Below are 22,334 nucleotides of genomic sequence, written 5' to 3'. Positions count from 1 at the left end.
GGTTGTTTGGTTTTGAGAAAAATAAATATGTTACGAAACATTTTTTAAATTGTTTGTACTTCTAATTCTTCTAATGCTATTTATTTATTTATTTCAGTAAACTAGGCCCATATTATAAATACCTTATAGACTAACATACATATAATATAATATTTAAAAACTAATACTTACTTAACCTACGGCTTTATTTTTCGAAAACTGAACCTGTAACGCCTGATAGGTATCCTAGTCTAGGCAGGAGTTTTTAATAGCATAGGGAAAAACGTGACAACAATTTTAAAAACTCGTATTATTTTTTTAATTGTTTGTACTTATAACTCTTCCAAACGAAAGCTTTAGGAAAGACTTTAGTGGCTTTAGTTTTAATTGATAGTAGCCCTACTTAAAAAAAAATTAAAAATATTTCGTATTTTATAAATAAAATACGAAATATTTTTATTTTTTTTTTACTTCTAACTCTTCCAATTATAAAACTAAAGGTAGATTAAAAAAAATTGATTGATACAAAAGTGCTTTGTAAGTTTATTTGAATAAATGTTTTATCAGTCATTCTAAGAGTATTTTTATAACATAGGGAAAAAACAAGACAACAATTTTAAAAATACGAAATATTTCTAAAACTGTTTTTACCTCTAACTCTTCCAATGCTAAAACTAAAGCCTTAGGTATGGCTTTAGGTTTGATTGATACAGCTTTGGTTTTTCAAATAGTTTGTTCTTCTAATTCTAATACTGTTGGCCGCAACTAGCCTTTACTGCTTCACCGAACCAACATGGCCGATGAGTGCAGAAGGCACCTCAAATTTAACGAAGAAGTTATGGCTGAAGGCCAACTCCCGCCCGACGGATACGACTTTAGTCTTAGAGCATAGAGTCTTGCCTGTGACCGTCATAATTTTGAGCTCCGTTTGAATTGGATATTGATCAGAGGGGAAAAAATATAAAGAGAGTGCAAGAGAGAGAGCTGATTTTGTTATTAGGATCGAAAACTCTAGAACTACTGCGCCGATTTGAGAAATTCTTTCACTGTTTGAAAGGTAGACTTTTTTTTTATAATACAGGGGAAAACGAGCATGCGGTTCACTTGATGGTAAATGATTACCGCCGCCCATGAGCACCCGCAACACCAGGGTGATGGCTAATGGGCGATGGTAATCACTTACCATCAGGTGAGCAGTAAGCTCGTTTCTTCCCCATAGCATAAAAAAACTCCTGCCTGACTGATGCGGCTTTAGTTATCACAATAAAATTTTAATTCATGTTATTTTTGTACGTACATGTAATAAAATGTTAAATAATCAAATGACAATATTTTTTTTATATTTCAATTGTGATTGGGCCACAATCTTTATTTTAAACGTACAGATTGACATAAGGAAAGTCCAATGACATTTTTCTAGTTGGATTTCATAAAAAAATTCTGGTATTAATAGCTCCAAAAGATAATTACATTAATTATATGAGTTACTTTAGCTTTGGACTAAACGAGTTTTAAGAAATGCAACTATTTAATAAAATGTTCGAGTATTTTATTATATGACCAATTTGTTTAAAATATTCTATACTAGCGAACTATATCGACTTTGCACGGATGAATTACAAATCTTTGAATTTCTCGACTTGTTCTATACTATAACACGCATGTATTATACATATGAACGTTCCTCTTGAATCACTCTATCTATTGCTGAAAACAGCATTAAAATCCGTTTCGCAATTTAAAAGATATAAGCGAACAGACAACGGCGTCTATTTTGTTTTATATTATGTAAAGATAACGATGGATCAATAGTACATGGAGTATTGAAAAATATTCACAATATTAATTATGTTACCCTAATATTTTAAATAAATTTCTAACCTCTATTTAAATTATATGCTGACAGATATTTACCTTCCTCTTGAATCACTCTATCTATTGCTGAAAATTGCATTAAAATCGTGTTGCGTTATTTAAATCATATAAACTAACAGACAGCTGCGGCAACTTTGTTTTATACTATGTATGTAAATATAATATTACTGAATAATAATAATATTGTATTATTATAATATATTCTACTTTCACAAGAATTTTATTTTATTATCCCTGACCGCGTTATTGTAGTTTTACTGTTCTGTTTCATTGTGTAATATTTAAAATATTCTTCAGTGAAAGTCTCATCGTAAAATGATTTAGCAATTTACAAATCGCTCGAAATTTCGAAATATACCTACTCATCATTGTTATAGAACGGATGCTTGTCATCATTTTTACAATTTTTGTCTATCTGTCGTTTGTTCCGGCTAATCTCTGAAATGGGTGGACCGAGTTTGACGGGACTTTTATTGGCAGGTAGCTTATATAATAAGGAGTAACTTAGGCTTCTTTATTTTAGAAAAATAAAGTTAAGTTCCACGCGAACGAAGTCGCGCGTACAGCTATTATTACATAAGGTTGTAGCCCTAGAATGACTTCCAATAAAGTTGGTAACCGCCAAATACCTATGTACATACGAGTAGTCACAAGCCTGAGTGACAGGATGTACATCATCAATAAACTTGTTTTGCACGTATGGTTAGAAGCAACTGTTTAACAGGAACTTAGAACTACCGATTACATCCATATTAATTCGTGCTAAGACTATAAATAGGAAAACGTGTTTGTCTGTTTGTTGGATCCCTTTACAGCTGAATGGATCTTAACATTAGAAGTACGTATACAACATCTCCTTTGCAAAAAAGCTTAATATAAAAATGTTAATAATGTAATTGCGTAAGGTTTCACAACAAACTACCAGAGTCTGTTCTAGATCTGCCTGAAAAAATAAACTTAAAATTCTTAAAATTAACTGATTGCACTAAGAAGGAGTGCGTAGCGGTTTCTATGTTGATTATCGCATGCCTCTTAACTGTTATTGTGTAATTATTTATTGAAAAAAATATCTATTCAAAAGAGCACTACGCTAGTTTCTTGCTCATTCTTCTTGTGATGAGGCTGCGTTCCGAATGAGTGATGGATTAAAAAAATATGACTATTCAAAAGTGTTTGTATTGTGTTTATATGAATAACGATTATTTCTATTTCTAATGGCATTTGAACCATCATGTTATCATATGACTCCCGTGATGCATTGCTATTCTAGAGGATTATGATTTCATAACTCTTACCCTGCAATTTCACTGTCTTATCTCATGAAAATACAGCTTGCGGCTGAAATAGGTAAGAAAGAGGTACTCAAGCAGACGACTTAGTCGAACGTCTAGATCTCTACTAGTATTTATGAAATCCATGCAATCTATTAAGCAGACATGATAAAATAAATTTCCCAAATATAAACTTTAAAGTTATAGTTGCATAAGATCTATTTTTATATAAAAAATATTTACGAGGGTTATGTACTCCTCAATCTCCTCTCGGAACCACAGCTGACTTTCTTCACATCTTAAGAATCTTAACCATTTTAGAAGTTTCCGACCAACAGGAAATTATTGACGAAATTAGGCTCTGGCTCGCGGAGTAGAAGATAGCGTGAGAGGATACACGCAGACGATTACACAATTGTACAATGTCTTAATCAGGGTCTCTTTCAATGTACTATTTAGATTTTTTTATCTATATTGAGAGGTTTTGACTGTATTCTCACCTGATGTTAAGGGATGATGCGGTCTAAGCTGTTACACGCAAGCTCAAATAGTGCCTATTCACTTTTGACTTGAAAGACCTAACGTTGTAAGAGGCAGGTAACATAGACGCTGGGAGAGAGTTCCATACCTTAGCTGCTCGCATAAGAGCAGATGATGCAAATCAATTGGTACAGGGCAGCAGGCTTATCAATAGTATATAGGTGGAGCTACTTTCTACGTCTTGTTGTACGGTGGTGGAACGGTGCTGGAGGAATGAGGTTATGGAGTTCCTGAGCACATTCGCAGAAATAACTAACCTGGTAAGTTGTTTTAGACGCTGCGCAGCTTGCAACGAGGCGTATCCGTAACGGGAGAACTTTGCAGCATCTTCGGTTGGTGCATTGAACGCTGCTACGTATCGGGCAGGATTACTCTCATCCAACCATAGACCTGAAGGCGTCAATAGAATAAAATATTAATAATCTGTATTCAAATAAACTTCATTTTCAGCACTTACATAAATACTATGGTCGCCCAGTGGTCAAAATTCGACCATACTTAATGTAACATTCAGTAAGACTATACACAAATAATATTAAAGACAAACAATATTAATCTATTCTGAATTTGACCACAGTCTTTAACAATAAACAACTCTTTTGTTTATTGTTAAAGTCTGTGTTCAAATATATATGCCTGTGGGTATCAAATACATGTTATATTACTTTAAAAACTTACCCATAGAATACAGCTTTGGTTCCAAAACACTATACAACTCATGCATCTTTTGCATTCCATATTCAGCAGCTTCCAATATATCTCTTTTTACTTCGTTCGTTACATTCACAGGCTTCTCAAAGTCATCCTCTTCGTCACTGGTGTCTTCTTCTATATTGTCTTCGAGATAATAATCTTTTTCATCATCTAAAGGGACTTTCAAATCAGTTTCTAGTCCATCATCAGTTTCATCACCAGTTATATTAGCTTTTGTCAGATTTTCTTTATCACAATAAGTTACGACGATAGTAGATACATTTTTAGTTGCAGTAAACGAATGGTTTCTGTTATGGTTTCTCTCTATGATGGTGATGTTATGTAGTTCTTTTGTTAATGTACTATTAAACATAGGCATTAAATGTTTGAGAACTTCAATTATGTTATGAGATGTATTATGGTTATTGGTATTGTTAGGTTCTATAGTTAAAATTTCTACGTAGTTAGTTTTTTCTGTTGTTATATTAGATACTTCATTACTCATATTAGTCACATTGTTACCTTTTGAAGTATTGTTTAATGACATTATATCAAATTTATCTTCAATACCACTTTTTATTTGGGTAACACCATTAACGGAATTTTCTGTAGACGTCTTAACATCATTTTTATTATAATCGGAAATATTTAGAATTATAGCTTGGTTCAATTTAGTATCATTTACAGATGATATGTTATTTTTTATTCTGTTTATTGATGCTATAATGTTGTTAACTAGAGTTTCCTGATCAGTATCATTCGTGTTATCATTTGCTGTTACGTTAGCTATGGTACTAAGGAACAGTTTAGCGCGTTCACTATTTTTAATATAAATACCAGCATCTGAAGTTTTATTATGTATCCTAAATATATCTTCAATAATTTTAGAAAAAGGACAATTATTATGTTCGTCTGATGTTATATTGCCTTCTGTCTGTTCATCACTGACGATTGTGTTTAACATGCAAAGTATGTTTATAAAGATGTATTTGTATCTGTAAAAGAAAACCATATAATTAAACAGTTATTTATGCTACATCCGTTTAGTGTAAACAAGTTTTAACTGCAAAAAAGGAATGTGTTGCAAAATTTAGTTAGTGAAATCATCTCGCTCTGTCGATTATCGGTTGCGGTTACTTTACAGAGTAATTAAATTGCCAAATACAAATTGTTTTTCACTATTCAACAAATACTGCTAGATTTGTGTAAATACTACGACTATTGCTTGATTTATTTTGTAATCTGATGTTGAGCGAATTTATTTATGTATCGTATTACAGTCATCGTGGTTTAGTGGTTTACTACCCCGAATTATGCTCAAGAGGTTGTTAGTTCAAATTGTGTATTGATTTATATTACTGACTGAATCTCCGGTAAAAGAAAAGATCACAATAAATTATAAGTGGCAGTATGCCTGCTCCCTACTACGTTAGATTACCCAGCGAATTGTTGTACCCATGTCAAATGTTGCATTTACCATACAGTTGACAATAATTGTAAATAAATATTAATATAGTTATATACACTTTTATAAATAAACTATGCAAGCCTCTTGGCACAGAAATTTTCATGCTTAAAAGGAGGTTCCTACAATTAATTAAAAACTAGAATTAAATAAAAATTGTGTTACTTAAATGAAGAATTTTGATGTTTTTATAGCATCGGGAACAAACGAGCTTTTTGCTCAATTCGCAACACCAGGAGATTTCCAGTGCGTTACCAACCTTTTCAGATGGAATCTCGCTCTTTTCTTGACCGTTTCAATATCGTATCAAATATATGCTTGTTTTATATATTTGTACATCTAATACTGAAGTGTTGGTACATAGTTTCGTAACTTACATATCTATGTTTGTTTCTATCGCTGTTTCTCTATGCCACCTTTTTCGTGTAAACATTACATCAATAAGACGTTAGGTAATCACATTATCGCTTACGTTTTGCAGTTTTCGAGATCCAAGTGACATATGTGTTTCATTGCATAAGTGATTATATACATCCGTGATTATATTGCGAACAGGACAGAAATTACTTATATTTAACGGTGACACGGATTGGCTTTTCTTTTTCTCTTTAATTTGTTTTCGTTTTGATACTGTTATTGTAACTGATTTTGGTTTTTATGAGCATTGAATATTGTAATTCATTTTATATATATATATATTTGTGTATCCTAGATCTTATTTAATGTATTTTATCTTTTTGTTATATTAAATTTATATGTATCTGTATATAGTATAATAATACCCGCATCTTAGTTTTTTTTTAATGAGTAATGGGGGCTGCCTGAAAACCTGCGCTGTATAGGTGCACCTCATTAATGTTGTGCTTATATCAGCAACAGCTGAGGCAGCTCCTATTGACAACTTTCTGTGTTATTATTTATTTCTCATTTTGTGTCTTATTGTAAATTGTATTATTTGGGTTATGTTGGCAATAAATCAATTAACTATCTATTTGATTTCAAAGTATTTTTATGTTATTTTAAGTAATATCTGTCGCTTTCTTTGTGACGACATCCTTGTGGCCTATGTCTTATTATTATGATCCTGTATATGTACTCCTAAGGTTTTTTTTAAATAATTTTAAGCATTATTATTGACTAGACAAGGATAATAATAATAATAATATCCCTGGACATACTAGACAACTCATATAGCGCTATTTAGTCTCAAGCTAAGCAGAACATTTTTATGGGTTTTTTTTCAGAAGACTTTTATTTATTTATTCAGGATACAAACACTTTTACAATATTTTTAGTATTTAAGTACAGAAATCTGAATTTATACTAGCAAAACCAAAACAGATCTAATATCTTATACTTATGTTACTCTGATTTATATATATATAATATTTATTTAATAGTTTTTTATTTATTATACCTAGTATAAGTATTCTTAAATTTAAATATTTGTTGTCAAATACAATAACATTCACAGCTGTACATCCGATAGATCTTAGATACAAATTTTGTGAGATACATAGATAACACCCAGACGAATACAAATAATCATAGTAATGATTATAAATGGTGGACCGTCCGAGGTATCGAACCCGTGAGCATCAGAAGTAAAGCGCTGTGGTAAACCGCTAGATCACAGAGAACTTCATACAATAAGAAAAAAGTTCAACTCACCAGCATAATAAATAGATTTGTTTATATTTTTCTATTTTTTAACGGTACAGAAGTAATAATTTATAAGCTACCTTATATATATTTTATTATGCTAGTGGTCACTCTACATTCTCCCTAATTGAATTTATTAATGAATCTGTAGTTTTGTAAACATATACAAGTTCATTTGAAAAGAATAAGAGCTGAGTTTCTTGTCAATTTTTGAAAGTGCTCCGAACTGACCGTAGTTTTGACATATCATAAGAGTCTGTAATAGACCTACATGAATAAAGATATTTTGATTTGATTAAGGTAAACTGGTGCTCAGTAACTGGTCGATTTAGCGTTGCTACTACGACCATCTAAATTATTATAAATATCATCAAAAATATATAAATATAAAAAAAACTAGCTGTCCCGGCAAACGTTGTTTTGCCATATAAATTAATAACGCTATAAAAAAATAGGGGTTGATGATAGAAGGGTGAAAATTTAGGATTGTATGTATTTTTGTATGTTATATTTATGTATCATAAAAAAATTGAAACTAAAAATTCTGTCTAAAAAATAAAAAAAGATCAAGGGTGGACTACCCCTAACATTTAGGGTGATGAAAAATAGATGTTGGCCGATTCTCAGACCTACTCAATACGCTCACAAAATTTCATGAGAATCGGTCAAGCCGTTTCGGAGGAGTATGGGAACGAAAACTGTGTCACGAGATATAGTTTTAGTTTTACTACTATTAGGTATCTATTCCAGAAATTCATCAAATGCTAGCTTCATAGGAATAATTTCATAGAGAAATAGATTCATTGACATAGGACTTTTAACATAGAAAAAACCGTGTCCTTAGTTTAAATATACATCAACTAGCTACTGGCCACGGCTTTGCACGGGTGTACCTACATATGAACCTTCCTCTTGAATGACTCTATCTATTCCTAAAAACTGCATCAAAATCTGTTGCCTACTTTTAAAGATATAAAAGTAAACATATAAAAGCTATAAATCTATATGATAAACACAATTAACCGGGGGAAAAGAGATTGTTAGTAATGTGGACTGATAATCCAATTAGCAATGTACCATCTCAGGTTGACCTCCACGCGGTTCCCATTGGAAGCCATCGTGATAAAATCTTGGTGAATTTGTCACGATGGGCTAACTGACCTGACTTCATGTTCATCTTATTTTCCAATACTGGTGCCCCGCCAGCGTAAACCGTTAGCGCAGGCGGGTGCACCATTCCATTATCAACCATAAAAAGAACAACACAACCAACCTTAATATTTCCATCTTTGAAATCAAACTACATCAACATCAGTCATACCACACTAATTCCTTTGTCCCATTAAATTAAAAAAAAAACCGTACACAACGCGTTCAAAATTAGGCCAAGCACACACTAATAACGTGTAACATATCCCGTAGTAGGTATGCGAGAGATCACGCCCACGTCTGTCTCATAACATTAAAAATCCGTACAGAACACGTTAAAAATTAGGCCAAGCACACACTAATATCGTTTAAAGAATCCAGTAGGTATACAAGATGTCCCGGCCGCGTCTTCGTGATCGGCCAATCGTTTGAGGACTAAGTTACATAATGTTGGGAGGCTGCCGTGATTATAGTACAGTTATAAGGCCTCGCGCGAGCGATGATCTTTCGTTTGCGTGCTTGTTTTGCAGCGAAATGAGCTTTTTTTGACATTCATCACACCGAACTCAAAAATCGATTTCTAACTTCATATTTACGTGTGCTAGCTGTGCCTGCGGTTATACACGCGTTAAATTTCAATAAAAAATATAACCTATGTGTTATTCTGATGAATAAGCTATATTATTGTAAAGTTTCATCAAAATCCGTTCAGTAGTTTTTGCGTGAAAGAGTAACAAACATCCATACTTACAAACTTTCGCATTTATAATATAGTATTAATAAGTTTAAGATGTGTTATTCTGATGTATAAGCTATAATACTGTAAGTTTCATCAAATTAGTTTTTGTCGTGAATGAGCTATAAACATCCATACAGCCCTACTTACAAGCTTTCGCGATTATAATATTAGTAAGATTGTATGTAGATTAAAGAGATTTTTTAATTACTTAATGTATTTATATTATTTTGTTTAATTCCACTACATTTAGTATGTGCAGTTTGTAGGGACTGGTCCGCTCTAATCACTACGACTGATTTAATCTTATTGTATATTTAATATTTGACTCTAATAAAGTAGTACTGGTTGGTAGTTTGTATTCACACGTTTCGACTTAAAAATGTAAAGTTACAACGATTATTTAAAAGAGCAACACGCGTGTTTCTTGCTCATTCTTCTAGTGATGAAACATCTTTCCGAATTATTCAAAAGCGCTTAAATTAAGTTTATTTGAATAAAGGATTTTCAATTCTATTCTATGAGTGAGAGCACAAATATTTAGCGGGACCTGACCACCGCAACTCAAAGCATTGCGACCTTCTCTAATGGTGATCAAATTCCGACAGTTATTGAGTCTACATCCATATTGCGACACGTGTTTCGTCTCGGAACGAAGCATCATCAGGCATTGAATAGAGTTCAGATATATCTTGGAAGCCTAGTGTTGACAGTTCAGCAACCAAAGAACTGAATATCCGATTACCAAAATACATTAAGTAATGAAATGAAGACTAGTAAGCTTTGAATGAGTTCTTTATGTTATCTTTGAAATGAATTGAAATGAAATGAAATTTATTACTTAAATGTGGTTTTACATTGATGGTTTAACATAATTAACATCAATTCAATACATTAGTCATTACTGACATGCAATAGACAACATATGCCATTCATCAGTAGTAATTTTATATATATACTAGCTTTTGCCCGCGGCTTCGCTCGCGTACATTTATCCCCTAAGGGGTGGAATTTATCAAAATCCTTTCCTAGGGGATGCCTACGTCATAGTAGCTTTATGCATGCAAAGTCTCAGCCCCATCGGTTTAATATTGATAAAGATTCATACAAACTTTCATCCCCTATTTTATCCTCTTGGGAGTAGAATTAATCAAAATCCTTTCTTAGCGGATACCTACGTCATAACATCTACCTGCATGCCAAATTTCAGCCCGATCCGTCCAGTGGTTTGGGCTGTGCGTTGATAGATCACTATGTCAGTCACCTTTGAGTTATATACATATATTTAGATAATAGTATTCATATTTTCAATTTTTAATCAATATATCCTCAATAATTAATCAATTTTGCGTAGTATAAAACAAAAACCCCACCTTTGTCTATTCGCTTGTATCTTTTAAACTACGCCATAGATTTTGATGCAGTTTTCATCAATAGATAGAGTTATTCAAGACAAATATTTACATGTATAATACATGCCTGTCTAGAACAAGCCAGTAATTCACTCAGTTCGGTCACTCTATTTTCCCAAATTTGAATTTAAAAATGAGTCTGTATTATTGTAAAATTTACAACAAATGTTGTAAATGTTTATGTATTTGTTTCCAAATAAATGTTGAACAACATGTACAACATTTATTTGGAAAGAATACTAGCTGAGTTTCTTGTCAGTTCTTCTCGAAAATCATTCCGAACTGACGGTATATTTGACATATCATAAGAGTCCGTAATAGATCTATATGAATAAAGATAATTTGAATTTTATTGAATTCAAAGATTGTAAATACATCCGTGCGAAGCCGGGTTGTTGTTATAAATAAAACATTCGTTTAATTTACAATTGGCGTCTGTGTAACACACAGCCACAGCGCCTAAGGCGAAAATCATTAAATATCGCCTAACACCGGACATGAGCGATTTGTGGCGCACGGTTAAAGACCTTTCGATAAAAACCGTCACTGCCATTGTCATTCTATACCTACTATAATAAGTTTCAACAGAGGAACGACCGCTGCAGTCGTATGCTACAGGACTCCTTGATCGAACGTTTCAATTAGCTTTTTTTTCTCTCTTCTTTTGGCTCCGGAATTTGCTTTTTAATGAATTTAACTGTTCCATAATAAGATACGATTCAGAGAGATCGATTGCCCGCCATTCTAATTTTGAATGTTGTTTTATAATTCGTGTAATTCAGACAGGCGAAGGTAATAAGCCATACTGCCTAGTTCCTTACTAGTTGTTTAGCGCCTTTTTGTGAAAATGTGGATCTTGGTATGAAATTAAAAATCGAAATACTCCTGGCCAGTTTTTTATTTACTTGATAATGGTAGAATTTATGCCTATGATTGTTAATTTTTTTTTAATTTGAAACGTATAATGGTAACTTTTTGTCTCTGGTCCACTGTCACCACGTTTCAATGTTACTAAATAGAATTTTGGTTACACATTCGTAATGGGTGATCCTTTGCTAGCAATGTGTCAGGTCGATCTCCACGCGGTTCCTCCGGGAAACTATCATAGTTAATTCCTGTAATTTCATCACGATGCTGTCTGATTAAACTGATTCTGAGCTTATCATCCTCTACTGGTGCCCTGCCAGCGTATGCCGTTAGCGCAAGTCAGTGCACCATTAAAAGAAATAGGGATAATTTGATGGTAGTTACTGTTTTTCGTTTAAAACTAAATTAACATAACAGATACGGTTTAAACCGCGAGATGCTCTTAGTAGAATAAAATAATAATCTTATACAATTCACACAGCGCCATCTAGTCCCAAGCTAAGAAGAGGTTGTGTTATGGGTACTGAACAACTGTTTTTTTTTTGGTTGTTTGGGCTATTGTCAGATGTTAACAACAATTTTTTTTTTAACATTTAACTTCATATTTTTAAATATATAGGGACATAGAAAACGCACAGATCAATACAAACAATCTTACATATGAATACAAACACAAATACTAGGCTTCCAAGCTTATTTGAACTCTATTCAAAGTCTGATGATGCCCCGTTCAGAGGCGAAACACGTGTCGCGATATGGGTGTAGACTCAATAACGGTTGGAATTTGATCACCATTAGAGAAGGTCGTAACGGTAGTCAGGTTTCCGCATTGAATAATTGTGATCAAAATATATTTATTCATGTAGGTCTATTACAGACACTTATGATATGTCAAATCTACCGTCAGTTCGGAGTGCTTTCGAGCTAAGAACTGACTAGAAACTCAGCTTGTATTCTTTTCAAATATTGTTTACAATAATACAGATTCATTTTTAAATTCAAAGAGATGATAGAGTGACCACCAGCATGTGCTATTACAATTTAGTCAAAAGCAAATAACCCAAACAGACCAGTCTCCACAAGCAGAACTCGTTCACGACCCCAGCCATCATCACTCAACTATATTAGATTATAAGACACATTGACTCAAGTCACCACGCCGCCACAAGTTTGAACTTTATAGCAAGCATGACTATTTCAAGTAACTCCACTACGTCATTTATATTACTTACAGCATAGGCTGTAACAATCAGTTTTCACCCATTACAATATTTAAGTTTATACAAGCAAGCAAACGCGAAAGTATGTGAATATGGATGGATGTTTGTTACTCTTTCACGCAAAAACTACGGAACGAATTTTGTTGAAATTTTACAGAAATACAGCTTATCGCAATGACACATAGGCTATAAATTTCACACGAGTGAAACCGCGGGCGCAACTAGTATAATATGAATCGAATATGTAGTATAATATGAATCGAATATGTAGCATATAGTATGCAGATATCGCAACTTAAGTAGTCCCAAATGGATTGGTGGCAACAGTAGCAATAGTGGACGGTAATAATCACCTCACGTTTTAAGTAGCTGATGCAACAAGCCTTGACATCCTCATTGCATGCCCATCATGTTCATGTGACCAGATTGTAGAATCATAATAATCGGTCGATTACACACGGACCAGGAGGAACCTGACATTGAGGGTGACGCAGCTGGAATCGAGTTATGCGTGGCCCGGGTCCCCATCATCATGCTGTCTACCTTCATGAAGGAGCAGCGGCGGATGTACCTAAGGGCTTTTTGGGCTGCAGCCCAGGGCCCCGAGGATACAAAGGGCCCCCAGACCCCACTGAAATGATATTTAGAATAAGACGCAGCGTGGGAAGGCTTCCAGCAAGGTGGACCGACGATTTGGTTAAGATCGCTGGAAGGCATTGGATGCGAGCAGCGCAGAACCGATCGTCGTGGAGATCTTTGGGGGAGGCCTATGTCCAGCAGTGGACGTCTTCCGGGCTGAGATGATGATGATGTAATGGAAAAAAAAACAATAAAGGAATTTTTGCAAAATTGGGTTTTTTAATTCCTCTTTCTTCCGTCTTTCTTTCACTTTCTTCCCTTAAAAGTTTGTAGGTAAAATACAACGAAATAAATAGTCATTTGTTAAGTAAACATACTTTAATATAGTAAAATATAATTCTTATGATAAAATAAACATTTAAAAAAATAATCTCTTCCCCGTGCCAAGATGCGGCATTAGCGAATATATATTATTAAGATAAACATTACAATATTGTACGAGACGTAAAAACTTTTTATAATTTTAATTTTCATTTGTTTTATAAATGCATTTTATTACTGACATGTGAAAATAGCATAATGGCGTTTCAGTGTGTTATGTCTAGTGAGTTATCTCCTCAATTTAACTATAATTTATACATAGTTTTGGTCCTTCGAGTCGGATATATATATATATAAGATTTATACAATATTTTATATTCGTATTGTTTCAATGACTTATTCATCATATAACTTACATATAATATGCTGACTTTGTATACAAAATTATAATAAATATACACGTATATAGTTTTGATATATATATATTATATATATATATTTACTGATTTATGACTTTTGGTCCTTCGAGCCGGATATATATTTATAAAAAAAAAATATATTTGTATTGTTTCAATGACTCCTTATTCATCATATAACTTACATATAATATGCCGAGTTTGTATATCAAATTAAAATAAATACATAGTTATAGTATATAGTTTTGAGATATATATCGAGAGAATGAAAAATATTATTTAAAATGTTTGACTATTCGTGTGTTTGCGTATTCACTCTTTATCTTTATTGAATGATTTTCAATTCCCTTTATTATGATATAGTTTTATAAAATAGAAGACTTATATTCTGAATTTTGATTGTACGTTGATAGTTTGTAAGGATAATTGATTCTCTAAGTATATATTAGTGTAAATATTATAATGTTTATCTTAAATAACACATTTCATTACAATATTATAATTATATTCTTATCACAATCCAAATGTACTTCTTTCTAAAACATTTTCTCTCAAATAGTGTTGGCCCATTCGTTTCTTCGTAAAAGTGGTTCTTTTTCGAATTATTCTAATGCTGTTGGTCGCAGCTGGCCTTTACAGCTTCACCGGACGATAGGGGGCGAGTGCAGATGGCACTCCAAACGCGCGGAAGGACTTATGGAGCGGCTGAAGGCCAACTCCCGCCTGACGGATATGATTTTAGTCTGAGGCACCGCTAGGGGTTCGAACCTCGGTTAATGCCGTCGTGATTTCTATCCCAGTTTGTATTGGACGGGGAATCGATCGGAGGAGGAAGGAACGGTAATTACCATCTGGCAGGCCGTAAGCTTCTTTGCCATTTAACACAAATTACTTTTCGCTACGCACAACCACATTTTGGAATCACCTTCCAACATTGGTACTTTCGAACCGATACGACATTGAAACCTTCAAAGAAAGAGTTTATTCCTTCTTAAAAGGTCGACAACTCACTTGGAATTCCCCTGGTGTTGCGGGTGCTCATGGGCGGCGGTAATCACTTACCATCAGGCGAGCCGCAAGCTCGTTTATCTATGCTATTATAACTTGAAAACGAAGCTGCTTGGTGGCGAGTAAATAATATATTTTCATTTCATACCATAGAGTTATAATTTTGTAATATTATAAGAAAGACTATTTAATTCAATTAGCCGGATTTCTGGCATCTAACGTAGCAAAACTGGTATCAATCTCACAATTAGGTATCACTGATACCAATTAACATACAAAAGTATATATATCTAATTAAATTACTATATACTATGTGCGCTGTAGTATGGTGCGGGTGACAGTTTCAATAACGTTTCGTTTCACTCTGGAAAGTTGCCGTGATTTACAAACTATGACTTAGTATTTCAGCTGTACTACATTCGTAATATATTAAATCATTTATAAGATACTAGAACTTAATTTTAGCAATTGTTAAATGTAGCAATTTAAATTAAAAAATCATTTATTCATGCAGGACATTTTAGCCGTTTAGGGACGTCAAAATTTTTATATTACAATTTTTTTATCTACCGTCCAGTTCGGTATATAGATCGAATTGAGAACTGGCAAGAAACTCAATTGAATTACTTTTTTTTTAAATGCCAGTTTATTTACAATGTATATTTATATAGGTGTCTATGTCTAACATTAAATGAAAATCCCGTGCATGAACAACTATTGCCATGCACGCTCGTCATTCAAGTAATCGTTTAGTGAGTAAGCTTTCCTCAGTAAATATGATTTAACAGATGTTTTAAATTCATTTAAGGGTAATTCCAATTTATCCTTTGGTATCTTATTGTAATTTTTTATACCTATTACCATAAAATACCTATTGACTTTTTTTAAATGATACTTGGGGACAGCAAGTTTGTCTTTAAATCTAGTATTAATGTTATGAATATTGCTGTTTTTCGGAAATCAGTGAAGATTTTTTTAAATTGTTAAAAACAACTGTCACCCGCACCATGCTACAGCGCACGCAGTATAATACATTAACATATAATAGACATATGGGTATATCAATAACTATAATATATTGTATAAAATATAGCTAACTTCATTATTAGATACGGTAATAAAATTCTGTATTCCGAGATCACTTCCTTAGCTTCCATATTTTCGTATCACAACAGCATCTGAAAATAACAAAAAATATTAATTATCATAATTTCCTTTATAATTGTCATAATTTGGTGATTTTCATCCGTAAAGACAAGTCTATCACTCCACCAAACAGACCCTTCCGATCGAGCCCCGTCCAAGTCATTTCGGCCTGAGCCGAGGTTCGAATCCCTAGTGGTGCCCCTCAGAACAAAGTCGTATCCTTCAGGCTGGATTTGGCATTCAGCCGCTCCATAAGTCCTTCCGCGGGTTTGGAGTGCCATCTGCACTCGCCCCCTATCCACCACACTACACCACCACATAACCCAATAGCATTAGAGTAAAACCAGAGAGAATATTAAAAAACAAAACAATAATAAACGCCCTCTATTGATTATTTTTCGAATTAAAAATATTAAAGGCTTAAACGCATTGTAGATGGCGCTATAAAATTTGTAAAAAGTTTGATTTACATTTCATATGTATTTATAGGTATAAGTAATAGAAGTAATTATATATTACAATTAGATATTATAAGTTGCGTAAATACATCGACGGTTTATTCACTTGATATATTAAAATTTTAATATTCAATGAATCAGCGCCATCTAACGGACAAAAGAGGTACTACTAATTTACAAGTTACTTGCTTTCCGTACACATGCTTTCGAAATTCAAATGACTGACAAGTTTGGATACCTTTCGATAGATGTCGCTAGTGCGCCCGCCGCACTTCGCGCTCGTTGTTCTCCTGCCGTTTGAGGTCATTGATCGCCGTCACGCTGCCGAACAATACTTTCGCCGTCACTTGCTGCAAAACAAAACAAATGACTATTACGTCACTGATATGTCGTGCAATTAGAAAAAAAAACACAATAATTAATACGAAGTTTCATAGGTTCGTGGGAAGGCAATGTTACCTACTATGTATTTCTATATTTTTGGCTTATTTTTTAATGTCCCGGCGGGACTGACTGTCCCGTGTTCGAATCGTGCTCCGTTTTTTATTATTAAATACATCTACGCTAGTCAATTTGTCATTTTATAATTTGTCCCGGGTAAAAAACTAAATTCCCGTATTTTTTTGCCTATTTAAGCGCTTGCCCCTTATAGGTTGAAACAAAATCTGGCTACTCTACGTACATACTAAACTAGTATATATTCTCTAGTCTCTTAAACAGATAATACTCATAGCAGGAAGAATGTGGATTGTTAGTCATCATCATCATCATCGCAGCCCGGAAGACGTCCACTGCTGGACATAGGCCTCCCCCAAAGATCTCCACGACGATCGGTCCTGCGCTGCTCGCATCCAATGCCTTCCAGCGATCTTTACCAGATCGTCGGTCCAACTTGCTGGAGGCCTTCCCACGCTGCGTCTTCCGGTCCGTGGTCGCCACTCGAGGACTTTACTGCCCCAACGGCCATCTGTCCTACGAGCTATGTGCCCTGCCCATTGCCACTTCAAAGTCGCAATTCTTCGGGCTATGTCGGTCACTCTGGTTCTTGTTGTTTTACTGGATTGTTAGTAATATTGACTAATAACCCCATTGAATTACAATATGTAATTTAAAAAAAACACATATAAGATCATAACAAAAGACAGGTCAAAAGGATGTCGTCACAAAGGAAGCGACATATATTGCTCTAATTAAAAAAAAAAATAACCCATTGCTAGCAATGTACCATGTCAGGTTGACCTCAATAACCCCATTGAATTACAATATGTAATTTAAAAAAAACTTAAGAATACACATATAGGATCATAACAAAAGACAGGTCAAAAGGATGTCGCCACTAAGGAAGCGACATATATTGCTCTAATTAAAAAAAAAAATAACCCATTGCTAGCAATGTACCATGTCAGGTTGACCTCAATAACCCCATTGAATTACAATATGTAATTTAAAAAAAACTTAAGAATACATTGTCTGTTGCATGTCAGAAATGACTAAATGTGCGAACAATATAATATTCAAAATACCACATCCAATGTACCACATTCTATGCGATAAAATTTCATTTCATTTCATTTCATTTCATTTCATTTCATTTCATTACACATATAGGATCATAACAAAAGACAGGTCAAAAGGATGTCGCCACTAAGGAAGCGACATATATTGCTCTAATTAAAAAAAATACCCCATTACTAGCAATGTACCATGTAAGGTGGACCTCAACGTGGTTCCCCTGGAAACCATCGTGATAAATTCATGGTGGATTTAGTACGATGACCTGACCTGACCTCAAGCTCATCTTATCATCCGCCACTGGTGCCCCGCCAGTGTAATCCATTAGCGCAGGCTGGGGCATCATTCTGTTATCATCCATAAAAAAAAAATGACAGGACATTTCTGATTGAATGAATTATTTTTAATTTGATTTGTACTTACAAAGATACTGTAGGTACATAAAGAATTGTTTTATTAATAATAACATCTATAAAAAAAAGAAATGTCCCGTTTGAATGAATTATTTTTAATTTGATTTGTATTTACAAAAAAAATTGTTTTATTAATAATAATAATGATAATATTAATAAAAATTATTTATTCCATTCCATTATAAGTATTCACAAAATTATTTTAACAACGAACATCTTGTAATATAAGAAACGGCATCTGTGCTAGGAAAACCTGAATAGAATAGAATAGAAAATCATTTATTCAAATAAACTTAATTTAAGCACTTTTGAATAGTCATAACAAGTGTGTTACAGAATTCTTATTTTATTTCACGTTGATCTGAAATATAATTGATTTACAGTGTAGTATTCCTATTCGCTACTCTATAGCATCGCGATTTTAGAGTTATTTAAAAAAAAAATAATGCGAATTTATCTCTGTGATGAGGCAACCCCATGGATCACTTTTCTTTTCGCGCTTGAAACGGCATCGTCGTCATTAAAACAATTTATGAAGTTTTGGCTTTTAAAAATGGCAAGTTGCAATAAATTAGTCCAATTATCAATTATATTATATTACTAGCTGACCCCAGCGACTTCGTCCGCGAGGAAATTAACTATATTTTTCTAAAATAAAAGTAGCCTAAGTTACTCCTTATTACATCAGCTACCTGCCAAAAAAAGTCCCGTCAAAATCGGTCCAGCCATTTCAGAGATTAGCCGGAACAAACAGACTGACAGACCTTTGTCTGAGACAAAAATTATAAAAAATGTTATTTTGGTATATGTACCGTATATATATTCATATGCATGTAGTAAAAAACGGTTATTTCAATATTACAAGCAGACACTCCAATTTTATTTATATATATAAATTATTACTAGCTGTCCCGGCAAACGTTGTTTTGCCTTAAAATAAAAATAAAAAATTAGGGGTTAACTACCCCTTACATTTAGGGGGATGAAAAATAGATGTTGGCCGATTCTCAGACCCACTCAATACGCTCACAACATTTCATGAGAATCGGTCAAGCCGTTTCGGAGGTGTATAGGAACGAAAACTGTGACACGAGAATTTTATATATAAGATATAATATTGAATTAATGATTGAAATAATTGAATAAATACAAAAAGAGATGTCTTATAACAAAACCCGGAAGAGGAAGCTGGATAAAAAAAATCATAGAGAATAATAATATATGTACATTGCTAGTAATCGGGACAACAGTCAAAATTACTAACAATCCTGTAGGACATTTTAGCCGCTTATGTTCTTTGCGATAGCATATGCTGGTGGTCACTCTATTCTCCCAAATTTGAATTTTAAAAACTATATTTATTATAAACATGTTCCACTATTATTTGAAAAAAATACGAGCTGAGTTTCTTGTCAGTTCTTCTCATCTCGATATCATTCCGAACTGACGGTAGATTTGACATATCATAAGAGTCTGTAATAGACCTACATGAATAAAGATATTTTGAATTTGAATTTGAATTATGCACTTACATTTTTTTTGTATCAATATTTTTTCACTACAGTCCAGTTCATTATACAGATTCAATTGAGAAGAACTGGCTTTTTTTTTCGGACTACTCTAATGCTGTTGGCCGCAGCTGGCCTTTACAGCTTCACCGGACGTTACCAGAAGAACTGGCAAGTAACTTGACTGTATTTCTTTTTTTTTAAACTCAATTGAATTTCTTCTTATCCACGCAAAATAAATAGTACAAAATTTACTTTGATTGTACTTCGAACGTGTTTAATTATTACAAATAAATAATTAGTGGGATATATATGTATTCCAATTAAATTATAGGCACTGACATTTATTTGATGGGTGTTTTATATGAGGTAATTATAATAAAAAAAAACAGGTAAAGTGTGAGTCTGATTTATAAACAGAGGGTTCCGTATCATTGAAGAAAATGTTGATTATTTTTGATACGATTCTGTATTTTAAATATATTTCTTCATAATGTATAGTGTTTATCTCTATATAGTATAAAATGTAGTCGCTTCTGCAGTCTGTTTGCGTATATCTATTCAGCAGTAGATAGAGTGAATCAAGAGGTTTATATCTATAATACATGAGTACATATTATAGAACAAGCCGTGGAATTCAATGATAATTAAGGCGTGCGAAGCCGGGACTGGTCGCTAGTTAAATATATTAAAAAATAATTAATATTATACATGAAACAATTTTGTTATATAGACCTCTTTGATCTAGCGGTTTAGCACACCGTTTTACTTTCGATAGTGGGTTCGATTCCTCGCATGGTACCGATATTTCTATTTAAAAGTATGATTGTTTGTATCGGTCTGGTGTTCTGTGTATATATATTATATATGTATTTAAAAAAAAGTATTTATGTATTTATAGCAGTTGTCTAGTACCCATAAAACAAGCTCTGCTTAATTTGGGACTAGATGGCGCTGTATGAATGGTTTTTTTTTTATAACACAGGGGACAAACGAGCATGCGGCTCACCTGATGGTAAGTGATTACCGCCGCCCATGAGCACCCGCAACACCAGGGGAAATGCAAGTACGTTGTCGTCCTTTTAAAAAGGAATAAGCTCTTTTTTTGAAGGTTTCAATATCATATATACGATACCTTCCAGGTGATTCCATAATGTGGTTGTGGGAGGCAAAAAGTAGTCCAGAGTGGTCCAGAGATATTATTATATTTAGATGTGGAGCCCCAAAAAATCCTTGTAACGAACCGATATTTTATTGTTTGTAATTAACGTTATGCAAATGAGTTCAGAAGGGTCCGCTCGATTTACAAGAGAAACAGCTTTTATGAGAGAACACGTAACGCGAGATAACTTGTGGAATCTGGAGCGGCGCCGGTGATGGTTACGATTTAAAGAAAGCTCCTTAAGGGGACGTTAACAGAGCACGTTTTTATATATAAATACCTGAAGCAAAAACTTTGTATAAGGGATACAAAGTTTTACGAAAATTTACCGGACGGATGTGTAAGAAATTACAGTTTACTAGAATTTACGCGCGGTTTCGCTCGCATGTTTTTTTTTAAATAAAACGTATCCTATGTTCTTTCTAATAACACTAAAAATATGTGTATAAAATTTCATGATGTTCAGTAGTTTTTGCGTGAAAGCGTAACAAACATACCTACTTTCACATTTGTAATATTAGTAAGGATGTAGAGAAGGAGTGCAGACAGCAATACCTATTTTTTTTAATTATGCATGAAAAATACATTTAATTAATAAACAACATACATACTTATAATATACATATATATGTGTATAGAGAATGTATGAACTATAACTATAATGCCAAAGACACATCCTTCAAATCAAAACACAGCTAAGGTCTTCAATTCCTTATTCTTGTCCCTGACAGGCGTAAGCAGCGTCAGGGACAAAAATTGCAGAACTCTAAAAAAAGAGCCAGGACAATAGATCTACAAAAGCTGGAGAACTCTTAAAAAAGGGCCAGCACAATAGATAGTAGTGTTACGAGTCTACAGTATCGAGTGACAGCCCAAACTCCTTAATAAAAGAAAGAAAAAATTCCTCCCACCCAAGAAGTGCGCCGTCCAAAATCAAATATG

The 22,334-nt window shown here is 33.5% G+C and overlaps 2 protein-coding genes across 2 annotated transcripts in view; both read right to left on the bottom strand.

The window, feature by feature from the left end:
* LOC131852476 (uncharacterized) overlaps positions 1-6,336 on the bottom strand; it is a 64,671-nt gene extending 58,335 nt beyond the window's left edge. Inside the window, exons 1-3 of the mRNA XM_059203140.1 lie at positions 6,296-6,336; positions 4,344-5,353; positions 3,923-4,055 (exon numbers count right to left, since the gene is read on the bottom strand). Coding sequence (XP_059059123.1) covers positions 3,923-4,055; positions 4,344-5,353; positions 6,296-6,336 — 1,184 coding nt within the window. The remainder of the gene's footprint in view (positions 1-3,922; positions 4,056-4,343; positions 5,354-6,295) is intronic.
* A 9,711-nt stretch (positions 6,337-16,047) lies between these two features.
* Positions 16,048-22,334, bottom strand: part of LOC131852538 (uncharacterized) — a 55,337-nt gene continuing 49,050 nt past the window's right edge. The window contains exons 3-4 of the mRNA XM_059203216.1: positions 17,036-17,147; positions 16,048-16,371 (exon numbers count right to left, since the gene is read on the bottom strand). Coding sequence (XP_059059199.1) covers positions 17,052-17,147 — 96 coding nt within the window. The 3' untranslated portion in view covers positions 16,048-16,371; positions 17,036-17,051. The remainder of the gene's footprint in view (positions 16,372-17,035; positions 17,148-22,334) is intronic.

This window comes from Achroia grisella, unplaced genomic scaffold, assembly GCF_030625045.1.
Source record: "Achroia grisella isolate CSIRO2021 unplaced genomic scaffold, CSIRO_AGI_Agris_v1 utg853, whole genome shotgun sequence".
Classification (NCBI taxonomy): Eukaryota; Metazoa; Arthropoda; class Insecta; order Lepidoptera; family Pyralidae; genus Achroia; species Achroia grisella.
This window is presented reverse-complemented; position numbering and strand designations above follow the sequence as displayed.